This window comes from Meles meles, chromosome 6 (genome assembly GCF_922984935.1).
Source record: "Meles meles chromosome 6, mMelMel3.1 paternal haplotype, whole genome shotgun sequence".
Classification (NCBI taxonomy): Eukaryota; Metazoa; Chordata; class Mammalia; order Carnivora; family Mustelidae; genus Meles; species Meles meles.
The window spans coordinates 65,878,068-65,904,886 of NC_060071.1; the positions used below are offsets into that span (position 1 = coordinate 65,878,068).

Consider the following 26,819-nt stretch of genomic DNA (forward strand, 5'->3'; position numbering starts at 1 on the left):
ACTAATTGCCCCGACTATTTGGCTAGAGCTGAGTGAAGGGGAAAGCTCACCAGAAGGGCCATTTGACCATGGACCTGTTCTCCAGTGAAAAGGTGAGGTACAATCCTGGAAGAAGGGGGTATTTTCCAAAGAAGCAAAATACTGGGGAGACCAAAAAACATGTCCGCTATACCTTACTTGGCTTCTTTTTAAGAGGAAGGAGTCTTGGGGCACCTGGGCGACTCCATTGGTTAAGTATCTGCCACAGGTCATGATCCTGGGATCCTGGGATCCAGTGGAGCCTCTGACTCCCGGCTCAGTGGGGTGTCTGCTTCTCCTCCCTCAGCCCTTCTCCATCCCCACCGCGTGGGCAGGCTTTCTCTCAAGTACATAAAATGTTAAAAAAAAAAAAAAAAGAGAGAGAGAGAGGAAGGAGTCTTGTCTGGAATAATGAATTTTACCTTTTCTTTGTAGGAAATGGTTTTTAAAAACCACAGTCTGGGGGCACCTGGCTGGCTCAGTCAGTAAAGCATGTGACTCCTGACCTCACCGTTGTGGGCTCTACTCCCACACTGGGCAAGGAGCCTACTTAAAAAATAATAACAAAATCTTAAAAACAACAACAACAATCCCCCCCCCCCCAATCTGGATGTGATGTTCTCTTTATTACCAGATCGTTACTGCTTCTAATTTTGGGGGGAGATTTTTTTGGTGGGGGGTGGGGGGTTGTTTAGTTTTTAATGCAGAGAGATAGGAAATATTTTCTAGGGGAAAAAATAAATCGTGAGTTATATTTATATATCTAATTCAACTCTAACATTGCAGAATTGTTACTTAAATTATTTAAAATTACTTAAATTATTGTTACTTAAATTTTCTCTTATGGTAAAAAAAAATCTTGGTACCTAATGATATTAATATAAACTCGTATCTATCATATAGCATACATGTCTAAGTTTTGAAATAATGACATTATTATTATTATTATTTCTTATGACTCATATTTCTTTATGGCTTGGGTTTTTGACATTAGGATATATCCCAAGAGGAATAAAGGGTCAAAATACTATATTTTAAGTCACTTGAAAGAAGTCTTTTTATGTGCAAGGTTATGTCACCAACTTGATATGCAGTTAGGCTCCTTTGCTTCAGTTTGCTTTCAGCTTTTACAGACTGTTTTTTAAACATTTCCTTTCCTTCAATTTTGGCTTTTAATTTTTTAGTTTTTTTTAAGTAGGGCTCCATGCCCAACATGGGGCTTGAAGTCACCACCCTGAGATCAAGAGTAGCAACGCTCTACAGACTGAGCTAACCAGGCACGGCTTGGCTTTTAATTATGTACAAATTTACTCGGTTCCTAAGTCAAAACTTTTTTCAGTTATATTCAGTTTTACTTCCACCACTATTCCCACCGCCTTATTCCCTCCTTCCCCCTACAGGTAACCTTTTTTAGGAATTCTTGTTTAGGGTTTATCCTTCCATTGCTTTAAGTTTCAGATGGGAGGTGCATGTGGTGTGATCTAAGCAAGACATTCCATCCAGTAGGAGGGAGAGATCCCTGAGCACAGGGAGCTTCAACTCATTCCTCACTCGGGTATATGGAGTTGTCATGATGGGGGCGGGCATGGGGAGAGAGACACGCGCACACACACAAGAAAAGACAGAGAGAGGGAGGGCTGGGTCACAGAGATAGAATACTTCTTCAAACTCTGAGGAATTGTGTTAAAACCAAAACAAAGAATCTACAATTATTTCAAGAATTTCCAAGTTAAAAAACAAAGCGTTAAGACATAGAAAGAGAGACAAGCGCGCCCTCTGTTGGCAGCTGGTGGACTGCACATAATCTGTAGTAACCGGAAACTGCCGGCAGTGGTGCTTACTGGGTTAGCTTGAGTAAAGAAATGTACCCTTGGGGCGCTTTGATCTCAGCTCAGGTCTAGAACTCTCAGAGTTATGAGTTCAAGCCCTGAGTTGGGCTCCACACTGGGTGTGGTGACGACTTAAAAAAAATGTACCCTCAACTGACCAGGGGACCTGCCAAACCCACACCAAATTTACTCTGCTTTCTCCAGCTCTTGAGTCCTATAGACCCTGGGATATAGGCTGACTCTAAATAGCTATGTTACCACATCTTGACAAGAAAGTCTTTATTTTCCTTCCTGCACTTATTTTCCTGGCATAGAAGAAAAAAAGAAAGAAAGAAAGAAAAAGCAACAGCCATGTTTCTGTTGTCCCTTCCAAAAATCTGGCGGTAAAGACACTGCCCTCTCAAGGTATACCCTTACGCAGATTGTATGTCAGTGTGTGGGAACAGTGTAGAACAGTGGGAAAAGGAGGCATGTTTCTGGCCTCCACCACTTACTAGCTGTATGTCCTTGGGCAAGTTCCTTAACCTCTCTGAGGCCTGGTTTCCTTATCTGAAAAATAAGAATGATGGAGTCCAATTCACAGGCTGTTTTGGGGGGGCTTATCTGAGTGGTATACACAATGGTTCTGATGTGGGATGTCAGTACGACCTTACACAATGGGCCTCACTAAACAATAGCTCCTACTACTGTCATTTCCTTTCTGTTTCACAGGAAATTTGCGAGAATCCACGATTTATCATTGGTGGAGCCAACAGAACAGACATCTGTCAAGGAGATCTAGGTAGGCAAGTCCTCTGGGGTCACTGGGCATTTTCCAGCCAATCAAGGGGTGATTAGGTGTGGTCCCTTTACCGGAAGTAAAGGGACAATAGAGGTGTGGTCCTTTACAGGAAGTAAAGGGACAGTAATCTGGTTTTGGTCTTAAAGCATTTGGGGGAGAAGGTTTTTAGAACACTACTTCATGCCTGTGTATCTGTATGCCGGTGATGGCTTCATTTATTTTCTGTTCCTTCCACATTCCTCATCAGTTCTTTGCCTCCTGTCATGGGAGATAAGCCTCCCTAGAGTCTCAAGGCCATTTGCACACCTCACTCCGCAAGAGAAAAGCCTTGCTTCTAACTGTACCCACTCCCTTAAAAGAGAGCTCTGAAACTGTCTGCACACCAAGCACATCCCTGGAATCTGTATGGAATCCGTTTGCACACATAAAGTGCACCTGTAACCCAAACTCTTGTTGAAATTGCCCCAGCAGCGCTCCATATGAAAGGAGTCTCCACACAGATGACAGTTGTCATGGGGGTGCACATCCAATGTTCTGTCTCGGTGGTTAGCTTGGCTCTTCTTGAAGTAGTCTCTTCAGTGTGGACCGCGGAAAAGCTCTGTGAGGCAAAGTTAGAGACAACATCAACAGATATAGTTGACAGCTTGAGGGGAAAGAGCATCCAAGACCCAGTGGAACGAATTTGGCTTATCTGGCCCCAGAAAGAGAGGCTTTGTTGAAGAGGTTTTCAGTATCTGGGTTCCTACACTTCGGGGAAGGCTGCCTACAGAGCCCTGGGCGAGCTCATAGTCTGGACCTTTGAACAGAAACTGTTTCAAAGGGGAGGCTTGCTTCTTCTGGGGGGGAGCAGGACAGGGTGGGGAGGAGGGCTTCTGATAGCTCTTGGTCTCCCCTCTGCTAGCTCAAGGATGCCGTCATGTCCACACAGCAAAACAAGGGCCTTGCAGAACTTAACCCAGCCTCCCTAGCGGGCATCTCTGTGACTGTCAGGCGTGCCCCCTGGGTGTTCACTGGGTCTCTCACTTCTCTCTCACACACACACACAGAGCAAAATGATTATATACCAACCATACTCTGCCAGAAAGGAAGTTCAGGGAATAAGAGAATGTTCCCATCTCCTTCCACTGTGAGCAATATATTTGTGCCACCTATAAACTGGTTGCCAGGCAGCTGCCTAACAGACTTTCCTTCCAGTACCAGGGAAGGATGGCCCTCAGATGCCCAGGCTCCACCCCGAGGGGGGAAATGCACTCCCATTGCAAAGATTTCACACAGGTGTTAAGAATGACCCAATTTTGACCTACTGCTCTGTCTTCCAAGGTCCAAAAAGGAAGTGAGCTTATATTACAGATGGAGGAATTGCCTATAACCTTCAGGCAAACCAGTCAGAAGTCAAAGTTACCCTGACTGAATTGTCCATGGACTGCTAGCCAGCTGCTCTGGGTGGACACCTCTGGAAGCAGGAGGACAGTGAACACTAAGTGAACTCATTTGGTGGAGACGTAGAAACGTCAGCTGGAATCGGGTCGTTCTCTTTCCTGGAGGTGACCTCTGCCCTGTGCTTGCTTGCAGGGGACTGCTGGTTTCTCGCAGCTATTGCTTGCCTGACCCTGAATGAACGCCTGCTTTTCCGAGTCATACCCCATGATCAGAGTTTCACCGAGAACTACGCAGGGATCTTCCACTTCCAGGTGAGGCAACTGGAGTATAGTTGAGAGGGCCAGCTGCCATCCACACACCCCCACCTCCCAACACCCGCCCCCGCTGCCCCGACCCCTGCACCCCCGCCTCCTGGACTTGACTTCCCAGCAGCTTGAGGAAAGATTCCACCTACCCTCCCAGCCTTGGCTGTGAGCAGTGACCCCCTTAAGGCCTCAGGCCTTTTGAGGAAGCAGTTGTTTACTCTGCCCCCTAAGCCCATCCCCCTCCCACCCCCCACCTTCTGCTATGTCCCAGAAAGGCAGGAAGGCATCCTGTTTGCTGGCCTGTAGATCTATTTTTGCCTCTCCAGCTGGCTGGCTGCTGTGTTGTTACCCACAGCCCTTCTCAAGTAGGTCCCTAAGATACAAGCATTGGGAATTTGTAGGTTCACAATGGGAAAGTCCTGCACCCTGCCTGACTATGGCTCCTTTCCTTGTTGCCCTTGAAGGCAGGTCTGTATGAAGTCTTGCACTCACCTTTTCTAGGCCCTGGAAGGAAAGTCTGGTCGGTCTGGGCACAGGCTTCTGGTTCAGCCCATAAATGAGTCTTTCGTTTCCAGACCCAATGAAATCACTGGAAATTTTCTAGATCCAGATTGTCCTATCAGAGAGCCAAATCCTGGTGCTGACCCAGAACTGAAGTGAGTTCCACATGTTGGGATCTAGTAGAGTCTGGAGTTCTGAGGCATCGACCTGTTTCCAGCCCCGGAAGCTCCTAATGTCCCAGAACCAATCCTAAGCATCACTTGATGTTCCTCCTGATCTTACATGTCAGCCCTGAAGGCCTCGGAAAAGGCCTCTGATCAGGTTCAGTCCTGCTGACCACCCCCACCCCCCACCCCCCCGAGCATGGGTAAAGCAGCCAGGTCCCCATTTTTGTTTCCTTCCTGGGCCATCAAGCTGCCAGTTTCCCTCTGATATTTAAAAGGTCTTATGACTCAAGGGCCGTATATATAAAGACTAGGTGGATTTTTGCTCTCTTTTCAATAAGGGAGAAAATGTCATTAAAGGAAATCAAACCCTATTTGGCCTTCTTCAGTTAAAACTAATTTGTTCAAGAAAGAACAACATCCAGGGACATCTGGGCGGCTCAGTCAGTTAAGTGGCCAACTCTTGATTTCGGCTCAGGTCATGATCTCAGGGCTATGAGATCGAGCCCCGTGTCTTTACGCTCAGCATGGAGTGTGCTTCAGATTCTCTTCCTCTCCCTCCAGCTCGTGGTCTATCTCAAATAAATAAATAAAACCTTAAAAGAAAAAACAAAACATCCAGAACTGGAATTATCAGATAATGTTCCTGTTATAGCCAGAGTATATTCTGGGGCACTTCCCTCTTCCCTGTTGATTTTTCTTCTTCAGCAGCAATTTCTACCTTGTGTGTCATCAAGAAATCTATAATCAATACGTCACCTTCACCTAGACCAGTAGTTCTGAACCCTGACTGCACATTAAAGTCAGCTAAGATACCTAAACTATAATACGTAGGCCCGGGAGAGCAGGAGAATGAAAATCTCAAGTCCTCAGATATGCACGGAGCACCTACCATCCCCAGGACTGGGCTGCGCTGTGTGGAAGAGATAAAGTGGTATGTACCCCACTTTCTGCTCTCAAGAATCTCGCAGTCCAGTTAGAGAAAGATGCACACACCCTAAACCCAAGAGTATGGACAAGCACCAAGAGGCCAAACAGAGGAAATGGGGCTGCTTGCCAAAGAGACTCAAGGGAATGTTGGAGTAGAGATACGTTTCCCAAAGGTGATCTGACAATGTGCCTCTGTCCTTGATGCTTTTGTGTAGTTCTGGCGCTACGGAGACTGGGTGGATGTGGTTATTGATGACTGCCTGCCAACTTACAACAACCAACTGGTTTTCACCAAATCCAACCACCGCAATGAATTCTGGAGTGCTCTGCTGGAGAAGGCTTATGCTAAGTAAGGCAATGCTCGAGGATGTGAGGCGGGACTAGAGGTGGGGGGTGGGCGGCTGTAAAATCCAGCCCAAAGTCTTGTCACAGGAGGAGGCATTTGTGTGTGTGTCTGTGTGTGTGTGTGTGTGTGTGTGTTCAACTGTGACCCAGAGTCCGAGACGATTGGGTCCAGGCAGCAATGGCTGTAACTAAACACACTATATTTAAGGATAGAATGAAGTCATGTATAGAAGATCTTTAGATTCAGCCTCCCATCGAGAGCACTTTAATTCTGCCTTCAGAATGAAAGGTTGGTGTTGCAAGTCTTGGATCTGAGCATTGTATCTCTGAAGCTCACGTCCCAGGGTCTGGCTTGGCTCAACCTCCTGATCTTATAGGATATGAATAAAGTCATGTTGCTCTCACCTTGGAAGCTCCACCCCAGCTATTACTAATGGATCTAATGGAACCCTTCCTTAGGGTTTAGAATATGGTGGAAAGAGAAGTACCAGGAAGTGGGAATAGCTGGGTTCCAGTCCCAGTGCTTCTGGGTCTCTGGCGCCTTGGGTAAGCCACTTAGCCTTTGGAGCACAGTTTCTCCAATGTGAAGAAAGGGAATCACAGTATCTATCCCATTAGCTTACAGAGTTGTTGGGGAATTAGACAAGAAGACAGCACAGGACCTGAGAGTAAAGTCCTGGTGGCCTGGCTCCTGGGTCATGTCTCCTGAAACGCTGTGACCTGGGACTGGTCTTCATTCTCTCTCCAAGGCTTCACGGTTCCTATGAGGCTCTGAAAGGTGGGAACACTACGGAGGCCATGGAGGACTTCACAGGAGGGGTGACCGAGTTTTTTGAGATCAAGGATGCTCCCAGAGACATGTACAAGATCATGAAGAAAGCCATCGAGAGAGGCTCCCTCATGGGCTGCTCCATTGATGTAAGTCTGGGGTGTGGGGTGCAGGGTGGGGAGCAGCCAAGGTGCAGGAAGCCAGTCATGGGATGAAGAGCAGCAAAGGGCTTTCCTCTGGGATGGGGTGGATGTTTTGTTTTAGGAAGCAGGAACTGGCTCTCAACTTTGAAAATTTCTCAGGAAAGAAGTGTCTCTGGGGATTTTCACCAAAGAGATGGGGCAAAGACATTCCAAGCCTGGGACTTGAGGTAGAAATAGGTCCAGAGTCCTGTGTCAGCACGGGCCTCCTGTGGTCAGTGCTGCTCAGCCCCAGCATGGCCCAATTAAGCTGACCACATACCTGGTTCTGGACCGGAGCCCGCCGTTCCCTAAGCCTCCTAGTCACTGAGCTCTGGGACGTGGGCTTTGTGTTGTCACCTGGGAGAAGCTTGGCCAGCAGGCACTGTCTCAGTGCAGTGGAGTGGTGTGAACCGAGACTGGGGCCAAGGGGAAGGAGATGGTAGACTGGCCAGGCCTCCTGGCCAGGAGACACACCTGCCCTGGGGCCTGCTTAGTGTGTAATAGTCTTGGCACTTTCCATCGCTGAGGAAGGGGCCCAAGCAGAATTCCTGAATTTCCTTCCTTTCCCCATACTTCAAATGGGTCCAAAAGCGTGGGAAGATCAGCTAGCATTAAACACCCATAGATGAACATTTTCTTTCTGTATCACTTTTCTCCATCTTGTCTCCATTCATGCCGTTTATCTCTCCTCTTTTCCTTGTCTGTCCCCTTCCTTCATTCTGTCTCCTTCCCTTTCTGTCTCCCTCCCTTGTTTGCTCTCGCTCCTTCTCCTGGACTGTCCCTTTTCCCACTGGGCCTCAGGATGGCACAAACATGACCTATGGAACCTCTCCTTCTGGACTGAAAATGGGGGAGTTGATTGCACGGATGGTGAGGAATATGGATAACTCGCAGCTCAGGGACTCAGATCTCCTCCCCAGAGGCTCAGATGACAGACCAACCCGGGTGTGTACACCTCCAATTGTCGGGACTGACCACCCCTCCGACATGCATGACCGGGGCCTCCAGGTGTTAGACTCCCCTCAACCGACAGTACCTCGCACACTGACCTCTGCATGGGCTTCCCAAGGGTCTGGGTTGGAATATCATGCCCTCTCCAAGGCTCCTGAAGAAGGTGGGAGAGACTGGATTTGGAGGGAATGTCTGTGGGAGCTCCTTCCTATCCTGCAGTCCTGGAAGTTTCTCTGATAACAAATTAACAAGTAGAACTACAAGAGTGACTTCACGTATTTTAAAATACTTCTCCTCTTCTAATTCACTCAACACATATTTATTGAGCTCCTAGTGAGTGCCAGACACTCTTCCAGCAAACAAACAAAATAGTTTTTGTTCACTAGAACAGTCTCTTCCCTCATGGAGCTTATATTCAAGTACTTTCGGAATAATGCATGTTCACTGAAGAATGCTGACTGAGCCATACAGGAAAGAACAGAGGAAAAATTAACCTACATTCTCTCCCATCTAAAGGTAGTAACTCTTACTAAACTCTTAATCCATCTAGGGTTTTTCTTTGCATACAGTTCATCTAAATGTTTATTTTTAAAATCTCATAGTCTATGTACCTCTTTGCAGTTAGGCTTTATTCTGTTAGCCGTATGTTCTTAATGTGCCGCTGTGAATTATATTGTTAATGGGTCTCCTAAAACATTTTTTAGTGGCTGCACGGTATGCCAACAGACCAATAAGTTTATTAACCCAATACCCTATTATTGGAAAATGGGATTGTTTCCCTTTCTTGTATTAGCTGTTTTTTAAAAAATTATTTTAATTAACATATAATGTATTATTTGTTTCAGGGGTACAGGTCTGTGAATCGTCAGGCTTACACACTTCACAGCCCTCACCATAGCACATACCCTCCCCAATGTCCATCACCCGGCCACCCTCTCCTTACCTTCCCACCCTCAGCAACCTTCAGTTGCTTTGTGAGATTAAGAGTCTCTTATAGTTTGTCTCCCTCCCGATCCCTTCTTGAATGCTCTTGTGAACATCCTACGAGATACGTCTTTGTGTGTGTCGAGATGATCCTTTGGGACAGACTGCCAGTGGAAGTGTGCATAAGTAATGCCAACGGAGTCGTTTCAAGTGGTTTCCCAGGTCTAGATGTGAGGGACGTGTGGATCTCCTGCCCTGTCCCTTTCTGTTCAGCGTGGTCTGGGTCATGTAAGGACTGAGATGTGGAAGAGGCTAAGTGCCAAAAAGCCCAGGCTCCATCCACATCTCTGAACTTGAAAAGACTTAGGATTTGCACAGTCCGGCATGGCTCCCAGAGCTCATGTGAAGCCACAGAGAAATGGTCTAGGGCTTCCTCGGCATTGGAGAGCCTCCCCTCTGCCAAGCATCTCTTGGGGCTGCCCCTTGGGGATTTCTGAAAAATGGAAGAGCTTCCCCTGCCCCCTTAGGCTGAATCGTGTCTGAGCAGGACTTGCTTCTAGCCTCCCCCAGATTCCCTCCCTGGACGCTGTGACTCTTGATTTCTTGGGTATCATGTTCTTGGTGGGTCTGGAGGAAGTGAGGGGATTTTGGACCTATATGTTTCATCTAACCTCTTTTCTCACTTCCTTTCTCTGCTGGGAAGAGTCAGCTCCGGGTGGGCTCAGGGTAAGGGGAAGCCTGAGTCCCGGACAGCCTCCATCTGTCTCTGTTTCTTTTTTGAAGACCCCAAGAGATCCAGAAACAAGGGGCAGGGATCGTCTCACCTACCTCGACATTGTCCCAGCCTCACATGGATCTCTGATGGTCAGAACGGACCTTTTCGGGGCAACCAGCTTGAGGGAAACCACTCTTCTGGGCTATGTCTTCTTGACTGTCTAAAAGGGCCAGCAGTGGTCCTCGCGTGGCCGGGAGGCCCCCTTTCAGAGCGTGGAGGAGTCCTTGTCCTCGCAAAACCTGGAAAATTATCTTATGTGTGCTTTGTCTCAGAGGCGACAGAACTTCTGCCACCCAACCCCTGACAGGCTGTCTGGTTTTTGCTCCACAGACGATTGTTCCCATTCAGTATGAAACAAGAATGGCGTGTGGGCTAGTCAAGGGCCATGCCTACTCGGTCACTGGGCTGGAGGAGGTGAGGCTGGCGGGGCAGGCGGGCTTGGGAGCCCCTTGGGTCGCCTTCTGAAGTCAGGACTTAGCTACCTGGGCCCCTTCACCTCTGCAGGGTTGCCTCCTCTCGGGGGTTCTGCTCAAGGTCTGAGTCCAGAGCCTGTGGCTGGAGGGGGCCCCTGGGAACTGTCAAGGTAGATCTTGCCACCAGGTGGTGCTCAGGTCATCTTTGCTTTCAGTGCTAAAGACCGCAGTTTTCCCAACATTTCCAGGGAACAAATAGAAATCACTTTAGTTTTATGGAATTGATTTCACAGGCTCTCGTGTTTCCTGTTCTCTGGGAGGTGAACAGTTACAATATCTTGCTCCTCCTGGCACGTCTGGCTGGAGACAGGACACTTGTCAGGACCACTGCGCACAGCTGGGCAGGCTGTGCCCCGTCCACAGGGATGGGCAGAGACTGGAGGAAGGGGCACTTTTTTTGAATTGGTCCACCTTTGGGGGCCATTTGTCTGTATTTCCTTGGCCAGCAGGGTGTATTTTTTTTCTAATTCAAACAAAGACACCTAGAGTGCTTGAGTGGCCCCCCAATATTCACCATGCCCGTTCTCCCCCAAAGCTCATAATGGCCAGGAAAATCACTTCTCAGCAGTCAAGCCCTGACCTCTGCAGACTCAGTCCTAGGGTTCTGGCATTCCCCCTGCCATTCCACAGAGTCTCCTTGACCAGGACCTGGCAGGGCATCCCCTGTACAGGATTCTCTCCCTATCCCCACCCTAGCTCTCAGGGCAAGACAGAAAACCTACTTTCCAGGAAGGCCCAGACCAAGAGAGCTTTTTCTCTTTGTCCAAGACCCTGTTCAAGGGGGAGAAAGTGAAGCTGGTGCGGCTCCGGAACCCCTGGGGCCAGGTGGAGTGGAACGGCTCGTGGAGTGATGGGTAGGTGAGGGGGGCCCGCAGAGCCTGGGGCCAGGCTTCACTGGATACCACACCATGAGAGTACTACAGATGCTTGGTCTAAAATTACCCTCAAAACTCCTGATCCACAGAGGAGAAGAGGGGACATGGGCTCCAGGGAGGGGCCCACAGAGGAGCCAGGGGAGCTGGGGATCCAGAGACCCTACAGATGGAAAGGAAGCTTTCCACTGGCTGGAAGGAAACTTTCTAGAAAGCGTGGGCTAGGTCCAGTAGAAACAAAGTTTGAAGGCAGGGGTCTGGATTTCCCTTCTGTTTCCTTATCTGTAAAATGGGAACAATGTTACTGCTTACGTGGTAAGCTGGAGAGTACCTAGCCAGTGCTAAGATTTCCTCTCCCTTAGTGTCCCCATAAAAAGTACACAGTGCCCCCGAACGAGCTTGCTAATTATCGCCGAGAGGAACGAACTGGGTGTAGGAAAAATAACAAACACTGGAAAGTTATATGATGGCTCAAAAACATTTACAGAGCTTCTAGAGGGCACCCAATCACTGGTTCCCAATTGCTTCACTGAGTGGGGGGCGGGGCAGCCCCTTGAGCTCTTTCATTCCCAAGAGGACATAGCAGGACTCAGTAGCTGCGCCTGTGCTCTTCAGCCCCTGGGCTTACCTCCACCCAGGGCGCCATCATTGCTGGCTCACTCAGCTGTACCTTCACTTAGCATCACTGAGCACTGGCTGGACAGCAGGCACAGGTCTGGGCACTGAGGCTGGCCCCTGAACAGGCAGCCTCCCCGGAGAGAATGGGATGATCTGCTGACTCTAGTCTTCTTATGGCCTCTTGCAGACCCTGACCACGTTCCTTCCCTCAGCAGTGAGACAAATCCTCACTTCTTCTGTGCCAAATAGGTGGCAGGCCCCACACTACTACCTGGGGACTTAGAAGTGACCAGGGAGACATAGGCCCTGCCCCTGTGAATGTCAAGTTCCAGTGGGAAGGACAAAACAACCACTAATAATGAAGATAAAGCTCCCAAAGATAAACCCGCCCCTCACCTAGTTTGGGTGGGATAGGAAGAGTAGAAAAAGGTTGTGGGAGAGATTGGCATGGGACCTGGGCTCTCTGGTCTGGGAAGGCCCTTGGTGCCCCATCAGCTGTCCACTGACCCAGGCCAGCCACAGGGACTCTCACTGTGTTCTCCAGCCCCATAGTTTGGTGTCCAGCCTTAACCCACATCCTACCAATGCCTCCACGCAGGGACTGCTGACAAGTGGGGCCCATCTCTAGGAGATGGAGACCACCCTCCCTGCTCTGGGTCCCTCCTTCTGCTCTCCGGAACCTCCGTTTTCCCTCGAGCATTCCCTGACCCCAAGTCCTTCCTCAATCCTTTACCTTGCCAAGGACAACCTTGGCAAAAAAGTTTAGCTTTATTCTCCTCAGCATGCCTGAAACACAAATGCGCTTCATTTCCTCCCTCCTGAGGAGAGTGTGGAAGACCAGCCAGCCTTTAGAAACACACAGCCAGGCTATTTCCTGGGGTGGTAGGAGAAAGGAAATGTTTACGTGCTTGGTCTTTTTCTTAGAACTCAGACAGTTACTTATTAGAGGGCAGGTGCTGGTCTAAAACTTTTGCATGCATAATTTCATTCATTGCTCATCGCAGCCCTCTAAGTAGATGATAATACTCATTCCCCTTTTGCAGTTGGGGAAACAGACGCTGAGAGGTTCAGTGACTTTCCCAAGGTTACACAGCTAGTACCGGTAATATTAAATGGAATCCTGGGGGATGCCGGGGTGGCCCAGTCAGTTAAACGTCTGACTCTTGGTCTCAGCTCAGGTTTTAATCTCAGAGTTGTGAGTTGAAGCCCCATGTTGGGCTCCCTGCCTACTTAAAAAAAAAAAAAAAAATCTAAAACCAAGTGGAATCCAGTCATTCTATGTCCAGAGATCGACTCTTAAAGTGTGAGGAGGGATTTAAAAGCAAAACAAAACTAAACTAAACAAAAAACACCTCAGCCCTCAGAAGGATCAAGCCCTTGCCAACCCATTTAAGGTCTTATTCCTGTGGATAGTGGGAAGCCATTATTGGGTTTTACACTGAAGGGATCAGATCAGATTTCCAATTTGATGCTTCATGCTTGCTACAATTAGAAGGTGAGCTACTCTTTCAGTTTTGTCCTATTTCTCTTGCTACTCCTGTCCCAGCCTACCTCAGGCCTCCCCTTCTTCTTCCATAATTCCTCCATTTTCCCTCCAGTTGGAAGGACTGGAGCTTTGTGGACAAAGCCGAGAAGGCCCGTCTGCAGCACCAGGTCACTGAGGATGGAGAGTTCTGGTGAGTCCAGAACCCAGAGGGACCCCAAAGGGTAAGGGATGAGGTGGGGAACTGATTTCTCAAACCTCAGTGCCCGGAAAGAGACCATCAGACCGCAGCCCCCAGGAGATCTGGGCCCTATTCTCCTCCAGTCCAAGGCCCAGCAAGGATGGGGCTCTGCGAGGAGCCAGCCCAGTCACCATGGTGACTGAGCCTGGGACCAGGCCAGCATGATGTGTCTCCTGCCTCGCCCGTGCCCCTCTGTGGTGCATGCCGCTCCAGCCACTTGCTCCCTGGCCTTTGTGGAGCTGTCTTCTAGCCAAGGCAGCTCTCCTTTGCTCACCCAGTGCCACTCTCACCCTCACTCTGATCATTTCTAAGTGGCCCTCAACTCTCAGCTTAAAGGGAACTTTCTTCAGGACCTCCGTTTTGCTTACTTCATTGTCTGTCCTCTCCTAAACTGTCTTTCTGCTGAGCCCAGTGCAGTGCCTGGGTCCAGTGCAGAGGGACACGGTTCCACTGGAGAACTGAACTGCTGCCAAGCTCTCCCACCAAGGACACAGAAGTCTGAGTCATTACCGGAAGAGATGGTAGTACGGGGTGGAGACATGAGAGTGGATAGTGTTCACCCTAGAGAGGAGAAACAGGGTCCTCTCTGGCTCCTCGCCCAAGTTCGTCTGAATGGTCTGATCATGCTAAGCTTGTCCCCGAGTCTTACCTTTCCCAGCCTCCCACACGGGCCTCTCTCTTTCAACCTCTCAGGATGTCCTATGACGATTTCATCTACCATTTCACAAAGCTGGAGATCTGCAACCTCACAGCTGATGCCCTGGAGTCCGACAAGCTGCAGACCTGGACGGTGTCTGTGAACGAGGGCCGCTGGGTGAGGGGCTGCTCTGCAGGAGGCTGCCGCAACTTCCCAGGTGGGAGAGGCTCGGGGTGGGGGGGAGGGCTCCAGGCGGAACTGAGTCAGTACTAAGTTCTGGGAGTATCTGATCTTACGAGACCCTCCCCATTTTCCCAAGAAGGAAACTGCCATGCCGAGGAGTGTGCAGTAGGGAGCTGGTAACAACTTTTAAGCAGGACACCGTGTCAGAAGGGCATTCCTAATGCTGAGGGTTGGAACTGAACACAGAGTTAGCCTCGACTGCAAGGCTGCAAACCAGAGATGAGGAAACCTGGAGCAAGTCCCAGTGGGGGACATCGAGGGAAGAGGGCAGATTCAGGGGACAGGATATTGGGTGGAGTCCCTGAAGAGTGACTTCAAGTTTCCCAGTTTGGGGGTACCCAAGGGAGGGGGTCAGTGTCACAGCATAAGACACACAGGAGAAAAAAATGGGCATGTTGTTGGTTTGACGGTGGAGCTGGCTGTGGGCTTATAGGGAGGGGAGTTGAACTGGGGACCCTGGGATTTGGGGCCCCTATGGAATAGCCAGGTGAAGACATGCCGTAGAAAATTGGTTGCATGGATTAGAATGGTTCTTGGTGGTATGACTAGAAGTCAACATGTATCTGTGGAAGGATGGAAAGAAGGGAAGAGGAAGGAAGGAAGACAGGAGGGAGAGAGGAAGGGAAGGAGGGACAGAGGGAGTCTGGTGGAGATGGGGGCTGGGATCTACATCATCCCTACGCAGGGACAGTTACAAAGTGGATAAGACAGTCCAGGGGGTTCAGAACAGTGGGGTGGGAGAGAGGCCCGAGACCACAACCCAGGGGCCAACAGCATTTCAAGGGCAGGTGAGGAAAGGGAAGCCATCAGCAGAGAATGACAATCACAGCTCGGAGAGGGAGGAGGAGCCACACAGCCAAGCAGGGGGGGTCCATCTGCAGAAAGGTGTAGGCTACCCACTGCTCCCCCCACATCGTTTGACAAATGCCTGAATCACTCCTTCTGTATTTATTGAGCAGCTAGGGGCAGGAGATCAGTAGGACCCCTCTGTCTTACTCCTCCTCCTGCCCGTTCCCTGAGAGGCACATCTGAATGTACATTTCCTTCCTGGGGAGCACAGACACTTTCTGGACCAACCCACAGTACCGTCTGAAGCTCCTGGAGGAGGATGATGACCCCGACGACTCGGAGGTGATCTGCAGCTTCCTGGTGGCCCTGATGCAGAAGAACCGGCGGAAGGACCGGAAGCTGGGGGCCAACCTCTTCACCATTGGCTTTGCCATCTACGAGGTGTGCAGTTCCTAACCAGCTTCCGCCCCAGACACACATACATTCCTCCGAGGGAAGGGTTTGGGGACTTCCCCAGTACTCAGTGTCCCCTCCCATAACTCCTGGTATCAGGCCCACTTGTGTCAGAATCTCCTAGATATTTGTCACGGGAGGAAAAAACCCGGGATGGAGGAGTGGAGTGGGGCTGGGGCTGGCTGGATCGGTGGTGGGAAATCAGGCTTCTGCATGTATTCCACAGTGGCTGGCGTTCCCTTCCCACGTGCATTTCATCCCCGTGCAGATGTGAAATCCGCAGAATCTGAGCCGCTTCTTTTTCTGTTTTTCCTCAAGGTCCCCAAAGAGGTATAGAAGCGGCAGCAGCCAGCAGTTGTGCACAGCGTTGCCCGGGGGTCCTGTGTCCATCAGTGGCACAGCGGGAAGCTTCCTGGTGGGGTTTGAGGGCAGGACTATGATAGGGGAGGGTCTCGCCTGTGTCACGAACTCCAGAGAGGGTGCATCAGGGTGATCTCCCGACTGTCACTCTCTCCCACCAGAGACCATCACACACATGCTCTCAGACATTTATATTCACATCTCACACACATGTGTGCATGCGCACACACACACACACACACTTGCTCATACTCATACACATTCGCACTTACAATTAATACACCGTCACATGGACACATTCTGAGGGTGACTGCCCTCTTTGGGATGGAGAAATCGCCTCCCTCAGACCCCAGCCAAGGCCCCTCCTGCCTCCTTGGGGTCCCTCCCCAACCTGGAGGTGATTTGGAGCAGACCAGCAGCAGTTCCGGTAAGTGGCGGAATGATAAAGACTTGACCTTCACTTCTGAATCACAACAGAAAAGGAGTAAGAAATGGGGTAGGGAGCTCCAGGGATGTGGAGCTATTTGAAGCCTTGGTCATGACTGTGAACCAGGTGACCAGAGCCGGGAAGAGACCCCTGGAGGGGGACTGTGAGCAGGACAGGGCATCCTTCTCAAGGAGCTCCATCCCTTGGCTCTTCTCTCCGTCAGATGCATGGGAACAAGCAGCATCTGCAGAAGGATTTCTTCCTGTACAATGCCTCCAAGGCCAGGAGCAAGACCTACATCAACATGCGAGAGGTGTCCGAGCGCTTCCGCCTGCCTCCCAGCGAGTACGTCATCGTGCCCTCCACCTATGAGCCCCACCAGGAGGGAGAATTCATCCTCCGGGTCTTCTCCGAAAAGAGGAACCTCTCTGAGTGAGTCAGCCCCCTTTGCCCCACCTGTCCCTAAAAGCCCATGCAGCCCATTCCAGAGATTGGAGGCATGGGGTGGCTGGACCAGTCCCCTCTAGGAATCCTGGGATATGCTGATCAGGAGACCCCTCTTCCTCTGCTCCTGAGCCACTGGCCACATCTCCATCCAGTCTGTCATCCCATGAGTATTTACTGAGCACCTACTGTGTTGCAGGAACTTTTCTTCTAGGCACTGAGGATAGGGCAGTGAATTCAACAAAGAAATCCCTGCCCTCATGGAGCTTAACATTCTAGAAGGAGACAACGAGGCCTGGGGAAACACACACACATATATGTGTTAAAGGGAGATAAGTGATAAGAAGAAAGAAAGAGAGGGATGCCTGAGGGGCTCAGGTCACGATCCCAGGTCATGATCAGATCATGATCCCAGGGTCCTGCATTGGGCTCCCTGCTTCTCCCTCTCCCTGCTGTGTTCCCTCTCTTGCTGTGTCTCTCTCTGTCAAATAATAAATAAAATCTTTAAAATTAAAAAAAGAAGAAGAAAGAGAGTAGGGAACAGGGATAGGAGGCATTGGGGGTGATGGAGCTCTTAGGTAAGGTGGCCTGGGGAAGCCAGCACGGCCATATCCTGCATTTTGGGTCAGCTGGGCTTGACTTTGGGACGCTCTGGGCAAAGCCAACAAGAACCCATGTGTGTGCCCTTCGCTGGTGGGGATAGTGCCAACACAGGGCTGGTCCCCATGGTGGGAGACATTAGTCCCTGGGGTTCCTTTGAGGTCAGTCCCGACTTGGCTCTGAGAAGTTGAGTGTCCTGAGAAAATCCTCTCTGTGCTTCCTGCCCACTCCTGGTGACACTGAGAATCCCTCCCATTTGTGTTTCTCACAGGGAAGTTGAAAACACCATCTCTGTGGACCGGCCAGTGGTGAGTGGTTTGGTTCTGATGTGTGAAAAGGCCCCGAGGGTCACCTTCCCTGATCCAGGCAGGGGACAGAAGGGTGGTGGAGGGGAGAGGTGGTATTGGCAGAGGAAGATGGGCATCTGGGGCGTGCACAGCAATTCTCCCACATTCCTGCAATTTCTGTTTGTCATGACTAGAGTGACAGACCTCGCGGTGCTGGGGCCATGCAGTCTGCCCAGGGGCTAGGAAGCACAGAAGAGGGTCCTGGAGGGGAGAAGCGATTTGAGCCGCCAGAGGGAGGGGGTCAAGGCCATCCATGGGAAGGGACAACAAGGGCAGCAGCAGTTGGCTTGGATTATAAGGGCCCATCTCAGATACAGATACCAGCTCTGGAGTCAAGAGTCAAAAGCTGGGTCCTCCACCTATCAGCTGGGTGATTGGGACAAGTTATGTAACCCCTCAGTTCCCTACTTTGTAAAATAGAGATAACAGAGGTGCCTTGCAAGGCTTCTGTGAAGTGGGAATCAGTGAGATCATGTATGTGAAGTGTCTGGCACAGCACGGGCTCCCACACGGTTATTAGTCACGTGCCTTGTATCTTATGAGGTCCTCCTCCCATTACCTCACTTGACCCTTGCAAGAGTTCTGAGATATAGTACGGTTATTCTTATCGCTGGCATTAAAGTAAGGAAGGAGAGGTTCAGTGGGGTTAAATGGCTCCCTTGAGTTCCCAAAGCTCACAGGCGGCAGGGCTGGAACTGACATCCAGATTTTTGGAGCCCAGACTCAGGCTCTTTCCCTGGTCGCCACACAGAGACCTGCTCCCAGGGTGGGGAATCCCAGGGTTTCAAGAATAGAGTTGGCATATGCGCTCTCTCCTTGTATTAAGGAGTCTTGTGCCGGCCTTGGGCCTTTGGGCCTTGGTTTGTGCTCTGCGTGACTTGGGCCAATAAGGGGACAGCAAATGTCCCACCAAACTGTCTTCTGGGGAGTCACACTCATGGTTCTAACCCGCAGGACCCCAAGATCACAACCTGAGCCGAAGTCAGACACTTAACCCGCTGAGCCACCCAGGCGCCCTATTCTTATCTTTTAAACACTAGTCATCTGAGTAGTGTATTTAACAGGAATTTCAAACTCCGGAGTGTATGGGAGCGGGCGTGCCACCTGACTAGGGCAGGAAGGTGGGGGTTTGGATGTCCCCACACAGGCATATTGGCCTGTAGTTGTCAACTGATTCTTAAGCTTCAGTGTCTGGGGGACAACGGGAGTGCTGGTGACCGCGGCATCTGGAAGGTGCAGACAGCAGCTGCTCTCAGCTCCCCAGATTTTTGCCATAGCGGTAGCCAGCACATGAAGCCTGCCACACCTTCTAGTTTTATTTATTTTTTAAAACCCCAAACCTAGATTTCCATATTAAGTCTCTCCCTATGTTAAATATTTGCAACAGCAACAGAAACAAAAAAAAAATCAAGAAAACAAAACCCAAACTCTGTAAATCAGACAACGTTCATTTTTAGGCCAATTTAGGTAAGCTACTTCTTTTGGTGTTTTAGTAACTAACTTCAATTAAAAATACAAAACATTAGCCAAAAGATCCCTTTCCTTGGCAATGGACTATAAAAGCAGAGTGGCTGGGGCACCTGAGTGGCTCAGTGGGTTAAAGCCTCTGCCTTCGGCTCAGGTCATGATCTCAGGGTCCTGGGATCGAGCCCCGCATTGGGCTCTTTGCTCAGTGGGGAGCCTGCTTCCTCCTCTCTCTCTGCCTGCCCCTCTGCCTACTTGTGATCTCTGTCTGTCAAATAAATAAATAAAATCTTAAAAAAAAAAAAAAAAAAAGCAGAGTGGCTCTTGGAACAGCCGCCAGGCTCTGGACCCAGACACTTCTCACCTCCCTTCAACTCCCAGGCCTCTTTTGGCTCTATGTAGCCCAGGTTCCTGGACCCTGGAACCTCACCGCAAGCTGAGGACCAAGTCACAGGGAAGCCAAAAGCCCCTGGGTTTTCTGGAAACTTGACTTTCACTTATTTGGCATGTATTGTTTCCTTTCCTTATGCAGAAAAAGAAAAAAACCAAGGTGGGTGTAACAGGGTGAGTGGGTAGACACAGAGTGTGTTTGTGCATGTGTGTGTGTGAACCTGTCTTCCTGGGCCCCCGGCGCGGCTCTGCAAGTGGACCACTGTTAGCTAACATTGGCCAAGGGAAGGCTACGTGTCAGGCATTCTTCCGGTTGCTTTGCATCGGTATACTCAATCTCCACAACGACCCTCTGAGATTGGTACTATTGTTATCCCCACTTTCAGAGGAAGCCAAGATACAGACAGATGAACTGACTTATCCCAGGCTGTGGGAGCCAGGCCATCTGGCCCCAGAGTCCTCTGGGCACCACCAGGCCGACCTCTCCTATGAGGGAGGGAGAGGATGGCCAGCCAGTGAAAACGGGCCTCTTGCAAAAACCAAAAGGAGCACCCCTTCTTTCTCAGAAGTGGGTTTGGCTCTGCTAAGCAAGACTTGATTCTTGGGGGGTATGGCAACGGTGGTTTCTCATGGTGCAGTGAGATAGGTGTGTGAGGGTTTCCATGGAGACGGTCTTGGGATGCCAGCCGCCTGCTCTGTAGATGGGACTGCTCCTTCTCCCTCCTTCCTTTCCTCTGCCTGCTCCCCACTCCTCCTGTTTTCTTGGCCTGCTGGGGTTGGGGTGGAAGAGGATACCCAGAGAGGCTAAGTCACTGCCGGCGCTCTTGTTCCAGGGGAAGCTCTTGTTCTAAGTCCCCTTCTAGACAAGTGACCTCCCATTCCAAGCACAGGCTCCTCTAAGCCATGGAAACCAACGGACTCTGCATGCTCTGTCCAGGCAGCAGTGGGGTGGACGGAAGAGATCTTCACCCTCATAATCCCAGAGGCTGGTTTAATGAGGAATGAGAGCTACCTGGACAGCTTCCCCTCTTGGGACCCTGCGAGGTTGTGGTAGAGTTACCAGGGCCTCTAAGATCTCCTCCTAAGTATCCTGGTTATAAGCACTCTGCCGTAAGGACACCATTGCTGATGGTGACCATGTGTGCTAAGAGCAGCTCAGGGGCGTCAGAGCAAAGCTGTCATCTGGGACCAGGGGCACTGTTTTCCTTGTGTGGTTTTAGAATTCAAGATTAGAGTTGTCGAGCAATTCAAACTCCCTCCTACATCCTTGCTCCATTTACCCCATAACCTTCCCATGGTCTCCAGGGTCTGCCGTGATGGCTAACCCTTTCTGAATTTTGGGTTGAGAACTCTGAGTGCCATCCAGAAATGACTGATCTTTGGGCATCCACAAGCCCATGAGGTAGTAGCCACAGGCCATTGGACAGGGTTCAGTGTTAGTGTTTATGTTGGTTCCTGCAAGGATTCAACATAGAGGTCCTCTGAGTACTAATGCTGGTGCAGACCAGAGCTGATATTAATCAAGCACCTACCAGAGATTTGGCACTGTGCTAGGGGTAAAACATGCATTGCTTTCTGTCACAACAGTATCTACAAGGTGGCTGCTATCATCATTCCCTTTCTATAGCTATTTTACACGTATTCACAGAAGTGAAGAAATTTGCCCAAGGACACACAGCTAATGAGTGGGGAAACTGGAAGCCATGTCTGTCTGCCCCAGACCCAAGTTTCTTGCTCTCACCAATCTGGTTCAGGCTCCTTACACGCAAGTTATCCAGATCTGGATCAAGATCTGGATCAAGTTATCCAGGTCTGTGTTATCCCGATCCACACTTGGGCCCAGAGATGCGTGCCTTAGCAGGCATACATTCCCCCTCCAACTGTGACCCCTGCTTGCTCTAGGATCCCTGCAAGCATCAGTTGCTTGTGCAAGACCCTTGGCTTGAAATGTGGGGCAAGACAGGGGCTTTGGGGCCTGCTGGGAACCAAAGTTCTGGAAGCTTGTTTCCACAGGTCTGCCCATGCGTGCTGTTCTAGATGCATAGCATGGAAAGGCAGATGGAGATTCAGAAACTGGTCAGAGACTCTGGTTTTCCCATTGCCTTCTGCACTGCAGCCATAAGCTCGGCCGGCTTAGCCTTCTTCTGGCTTCCCCTGTGGGGCGTCTATCTCCAGCCAGGATGTGCATAGCGTGGCAGCTGCTCTCTACTCTTCTTGTGTCCTCTTCACTTGCATGAGCGTGTCTCAAAAATATCCCTTATATTTGTGCAGCATCTTAAATGTTTTGTGGTACAGTTTTATATTCGGTATCTCCTGCTCCCTTCCCCCAAGAGCCCTGTGGGAAAGTTCAAGCAGGTTTTGTCATCCGTATGTATGGATAAGTAACCTGAGGCCAGAGAAGATGTTTCCTGTGTGTGAGGGCAGAGCTGGACTTCCAGCTCAGTGGTCCGACCTCTCCCCCACTGACCATGCCACTAATCCGAGCCCTCTGTTCAGTCTGTCCTCTGTGGAGTGCTAGAGGTTCCTTGGAGGTGCCCCCCAGCTGTCATGGGTGACGTGGGTGTGCTGAGGGGAAAAAGCTCTACCCTCTTCATCGAGCAGAGCAGCTGGTTTTTAATGACTTCATATACACTGGGCTTCTGGGGAAATTTTATTTGAACAGTATTTCCATTTTTTTAAAAAAAAGCCTACAAAACATTTGAAAATGACTGCACTAGATCACACTGCTTTGAGCATTCTTAGCCCTTTCACGTGTGCTAACGACCTTGTTTACCCCTCAGAGCTCCCACCATCAGGAGCTAAGGAACTGAGGTCCGAGACACGTAGCGTCTTTCCCGAAGTCCCAGACAGCTTGCTAGTGGCAGGGATGGAGCTTGGACTGAGGTTCAAGAGCTCCCAACTCTGCTCTTCTCTTCACTGGACAAAGCTGCTCCAGGAGGGGGGCTGTGTCCACGTGCCCGCTCAGCCTGTAATCCCTGCTTCCTTCCTGCCCCTTCCCCACTTCCCTCTTCTCTCCAGCCCATCATCTTCGTTTCCGACAGAGCAAACAGCAACAAGGAACTGGGTGTGGACCAGGAATCAGAGGAGGGCAAAGACAAAACGAGCCCTGATAAGCAAGAGAAATCCCCACAGGTTTTTGAGCATGTGGCATGAATGGGGTGGCCAGTACACACTGGGGTCCTCTAGATTGGAGGGGCTCTGGGGGGGTGTCCCTGTAACATCTGGAGTTTTAGATGTATCCCACTGATCTTTCCTCGCATCAAGTTTTCCTAAAATTTGGGGTGATGCTTAGGCGAATGTGTTGGGGGTTGGCAACCATGCCAAGCCAGTCCCCGGCCTGGGAGGGACAGGCTGAGTCTGCCCACTGGAGCCCCCAGCCCAGAAAGTGAAGGAAACGGGAGCCAAAGCCTGAGACACAACCAGCTTGAGAGGGCCCAGGACAGAGCAACTCCAGGAAACATCCTGGTATCCTTGAGCTCTTGACCGTGAGAAGATAGAGGACAGTGGCAGAAAAGGGGGTGGACCTCAGAAAGGGAGGCCTGCAGAGCCCTGGGAAGGGTAGTCTATTGAAGTGGGGAGAGGAGGGCATCTAAAGCTTAGTGGAAGTGAGGCTAAGGGACCAGAGCCCACAGACAAAGCCACGGCCACGTCCTCGATGCTGCAGTGTCCCTGCAGTGGAGATGGGGTCCTCTGAGGACTTCACCCTGATGACATGGGTGGCTGGAGGTACCCGGATGGTCTGGTCCCCTCTGTCCTTCTGGGACTCATCTGGTTGAGAAGGTCAAGCTGAAAATGGTAGGGAAGCTCTAGCTGGTGGGGGTGGGAGAGAGGGACACGGGGGCTGTCCACACGTCTGCGTGGCTGCTGTAACCTCTCTGGCTAGCGTGTCTGGAAGGAAGAGTCACTGGGGCCTAGAGGAGTCTCACTCCAGCTCACTAGGCTCGGCTCAGGGAGAAAAGCCTTTGTGCTGTCCCCAGCTCCCGCAGCCACCTAGGGCTAGGTAGGCAGCCTGGCTCCTTCGGCCCTTCATGGGTCTGCCCATCTCCTGGATCACTGGGAACCAGTTTTCCTTTGTGCTTCCACAGCCCCGGCCTGGCAACACTGACCAAGAGAGTGAGGAGCAGCTGCAATTCCGGAACATTTTCAGGCAGATAGCAGGCGATGTGAGTACCACCGGCCCTGACTCCTCTCCTTGATTTAACTGCTCAAATGACCGGTTATCTCACTATTGCTCAGGAGGGGTCGTTCAGCAGGGGCTATGTATGGGTAGCACAGAAGTCCACCACCATCCGCTGGGGTGGCTCGGAGGCCTTCCTACCCTGAGCTGCCCAGTGCAATCTGGACGCGGAGGGCACCGTGTCTTCCTTGGAAAAGTCTCCGCTTCCCATGACAGCGTGGCAGTGACAGAGACCTTACACACATGGACAGCTGGCTCTTGTTTGGCAAACCACGTGCTCCATGAGGAGCTGTCCTCTAGAACTGTTATTCTCTGCTCCCTTCCTCCTCAGGACATGGAGGTCTGTGCAGATGAGCTCAAGAATATCCTTAACACAGTGGTGAACAAACGTGAGTGGCTCATACTGTATGTGGAGGCGGGCAGGCAGGAGCAGGAGGTCCAGTTACCTGAAGAAAGCTCCTCACTCTTCTCTTTACCTCCCAGATAAGGACCTGAAGACACAAGGGTTCACGCTGGAGTCCTGCCGTAGCATGATTGCTCTCATGGATGTATCCTTCCGGCCGCCCTTCCCCACCACGCTTCTCTGTCGTCAGCCCCTGTGCAGCCACGGGGGGCCAAGGCAACGGGGGGGTGCCCAGTCAGAAAGGCCCAAATCCGTGCCTAAGGGAGGACTTGAGGTCCTAGTCTACTGGTCTGAAGGGGGCTGTTGGGGGGGGGTGATGAGGCACAGTTGGGCAGGGCATTGATTTGTATCCAGCCCCTAAATTCTGCCCTCACCTCAGGCCTGCGATTCTGCCTAAGGCCTGGCCCAAGCCAAAATGGTCCTGAGGAGACTGGTCCCCTGGGTTTTAGAGCAGACACGAACTCTGGCTGCAGAGGTGAGGAAGGGAGGGTTAAATACCAGGACAGGGCAATGGGAGGCTACCTGGAGCAGAGGCTTCCTGTGAGGAAGTCGCAGGGACCCCCTCCTCCTCATCCAGGGGGATCTTGCTATTCGTGCCCTGTAGCCCTGACCTCCTTCCTCCAGACAGACGGCTCTGGGAGGCTGAACTTGCAAGAGTTCCATCACCTCTGGAAGAAGATTAAAGCCTGGCAGGTGAGAAGAGAAGGAAGCATGGGAGTGAAGCAAGGGCGGGGGGGCTAATTCAGTGTTTTACTGTGTGACCTCTGTCCACAAATTTTCAATTGCCAGAAAATTTTCAAACACTATGACACAGACCATTCTGGCACCATCAACAGCTATGAGATGCGAAACGCAGTCAATGACGCAGGTGCTGGGGAAAGCAGTGGCTGGCGGGGGCAGGGACGAGGGCTGGTAGAACCAGAGGATTGGGGAGGCGCGGACGGAGGAAGGAGTGCTTCTGGGTGACAGAGGGTGGCTGTGAGGCAGAGAACAGGACAGAATGCAGGCAAGGACTCAGATTACTTCCTCCTCCCCCACCCCACCCTTCACAGGCTTCCACCTCAACAGTCAGCTCTACGACATCATTACCATGCGCTATGCCGACAAGCACATGAACATCAACTTCGACAGCTTCATCTGCTGCTTCGTCAGGCTGGAGGGCATGTTCAGTAAGTGGGGGGCTGCCTTTTCGCGCTCTGGGGCTGGACGGCTGCAGCAGTAGGAATCTCGGCCTGACCACCTTCCAGTCTCCTCTCTCCAAGCTGAACAAAGGCAAAGGCCCGCTTTAAGCTCAGAACGGGCTGGTGAAGGGAGGGTGATTGTGGATACCCTGCCTGCCACAGTTTTGTGCCAAAGGACACCACTTAGTACACGGTCCTCTGAAGAAAAGTCACAACAGTGGAGGGGAAGTGAGTCTGTAACTCGCCTCTGGCCTGTGCGTTCTTCCCACAGGAGCTTTTAATGCATTTGACAAGGATGGAGATGGTATCATCAAACTCAACGTTCTAGAGGTAAAGCGTAATAGAAGCAGTAGATTTACCCTGTCCTTAAAATTCCAGGTGGGAAGCCAGTGAGGCCGACTCGGGACTGTGTGCTCCTCACTTCCAAATGCTGGGGGAGGGATGGGCTAGGAAAGGAACTGAAAGGCACGCTCATAGGAAATGGGTACTGGGGGGAAGTCTCCAAAGGGGTCTCAGATCCTAAAAGGCTTTTTTTGCTGGAAAACATACCTTCCTAGTAGAGAAAGGGGAGCAGGCCCTAAACCGCTTCTTAGAAAATCTTCCCGGGACTGGGCATGCTGGGACTGTCCCTTTCCCGCCTCCCCCATCAGACCCTTAGGGTTGGGCTCTCTTTCCTTGGCTGCACTCTGATCTTGGGACTTAACTCTTTCAGTGGCTGCAGCTCACCATGTATGCCTGAACCGAGCTGGCCTCGTCCAAGACCGTACTGATCACTCAGGATTGCCATTTCATCCAATATATCTAGAGCCACTTACCTCAAAGGACACAGTAGCTGTGCCCCGCCCTGCCCCCCAGCAAACCTCCAGGTGCCTCATCGGTCTTATTCCTCCTCGACTTCGCTCCCCACTCGGCCTCAGGGCATCTGTCCATCTGTCACACCCACATCGACCCTTCAGTTAAAGAATGAGAGAGCACAATTTTGTCCCTTCGCCACATACATGGAGCCAAGTGTCTGTCTGCCTCAGCTCGTGGGAGCCCAGCTGAGAGGTTTGCTCAGGATCTGAGTGGCCTCAGCTGTGAAGCAAATGCTCTCCTTAGCTTGCCCTAGGTTGTTCACAGAAGCGTCCGGCAGTGGCCCTCCACGCTTCCTGTGCTAGCCTCCTCCATTGCCTTCAAGTTCTCCCACCCATGGGACTAACCCAACTAGCACTTGGTTCTGTCTCGTTGTTTCAGGAGGGGCCTGCCCCAGCATAAACGAGCTCAGTGGAAGAGGGCTGGGTACTTTGGGCTGTCTGACCCATAAGTTCGGCTGCATTCTGAAAAAAGAGTTGATCTAAATAAAGGCATGTGTATGGCTGGTTCA

At 50.9% G+C, this 26,819-nt stretch overlaps 1 protein-coding gene across 2 annotated transcripts in view; it reads left to right on the forward strand.

Moving 5' to 3' along the window:
• The window catches only part of CAPN3 (calpain 3), a 48,932-nt gene extending 22,113 nt beyond the window's left edge, over nucleotides 1-26,819 (forward strand). Inside the window, exons 2-23 of one of the 2 annotated variants that reach the window (XM_046010379.1) lie at nucleotides 2,559-2,628; nucleotides 4,201-4,319; nucleotides 6,124-6,257; nucleotides 7,003-7,171; nucleotides 10,185-10,268; nucleotides 11,096-11,181; nucleotides 13,416-13,493; nucleotides 14,235-14,395; nucleotides 15,482-15,651; nucleotides 15,982-15,993; nucleotides 16,674-16,882; nucleotides 17,766-17,802; nucleotides 19,838-19,855; nucleotides 22,714-22,827; nucleotides 23,781-23,858; nucleotides 24,204-24,261; nucleotides 24,356-24,420; nucleotides 24,900-24,968; nucleotides 25,065-25,143; nucleotides 25,328-25,444; nucleotides 25,728-25,786; nucleotides 26,169-26,819. In XM_046010379.1, coding sequence (XP_045866335.1) covers nucleotides 2,559-2,628; nucleotides 4,201-4,319; nucleotides 6,124-6,257; nucleotides 7,003-7,171; nucleotides 10,185-10,268; nucleotides 11,096-11,181; nucleotides 13,416-13,493; nucleotides 14,235-14,395; nucleotides 15,482-15,651; nucleotides 15,982-15,993; nucleotides 16,674-16,882; nucleotides 17,766-17,802; nucleotides 19,838-19,855; nucleotides 22,714-22,827; nucleotides 23,781-23,858; nucleotides 24,204-24,261; nucleotides 24,356-24,420; nucleotides 24,900-24,968; nucleotides 25,065-25,143; nucleotides 25,328-25,444; nucleotides 25,728-25,786; nucleotides 26,169-26,195 — 2,013 coding nt within the window. In that variant the 3' untranslated portion in view covers nucleotides 26,196-26,819. The remainder of the gene's footprint in view (nucleotides 1-2,558; nucleotides 2,629-4,200; nucleotides 4,320-6,123; nucleotides 6,258-7,002; nucleotides 7,172-10,184; nucleotides 10,269-11,095; nucleotides 11,182-13,415; nucleotides 13,494-14,234; nucleotides 14,396-15,481; nucleotides 15,652-15,981; nucleotides 15,994-16,673; nucleotides 16,883-17,765; nucleotides 17,803-19,837; nucleotides 19,856-22,713; nucleotides 22,828-23,780; nucleotides 23,859-24,203; nucleotides 24,262-24,355; nucleotides 24,421-24,899; nucleotides 24,969-25,064; nucleotides 25,144-25,327; nucleotides 25,445-25,727; nucleotides 25,787-26,168) is intronic. The other variant, XM_046010377.1, reaches the window with a different exon arrangement.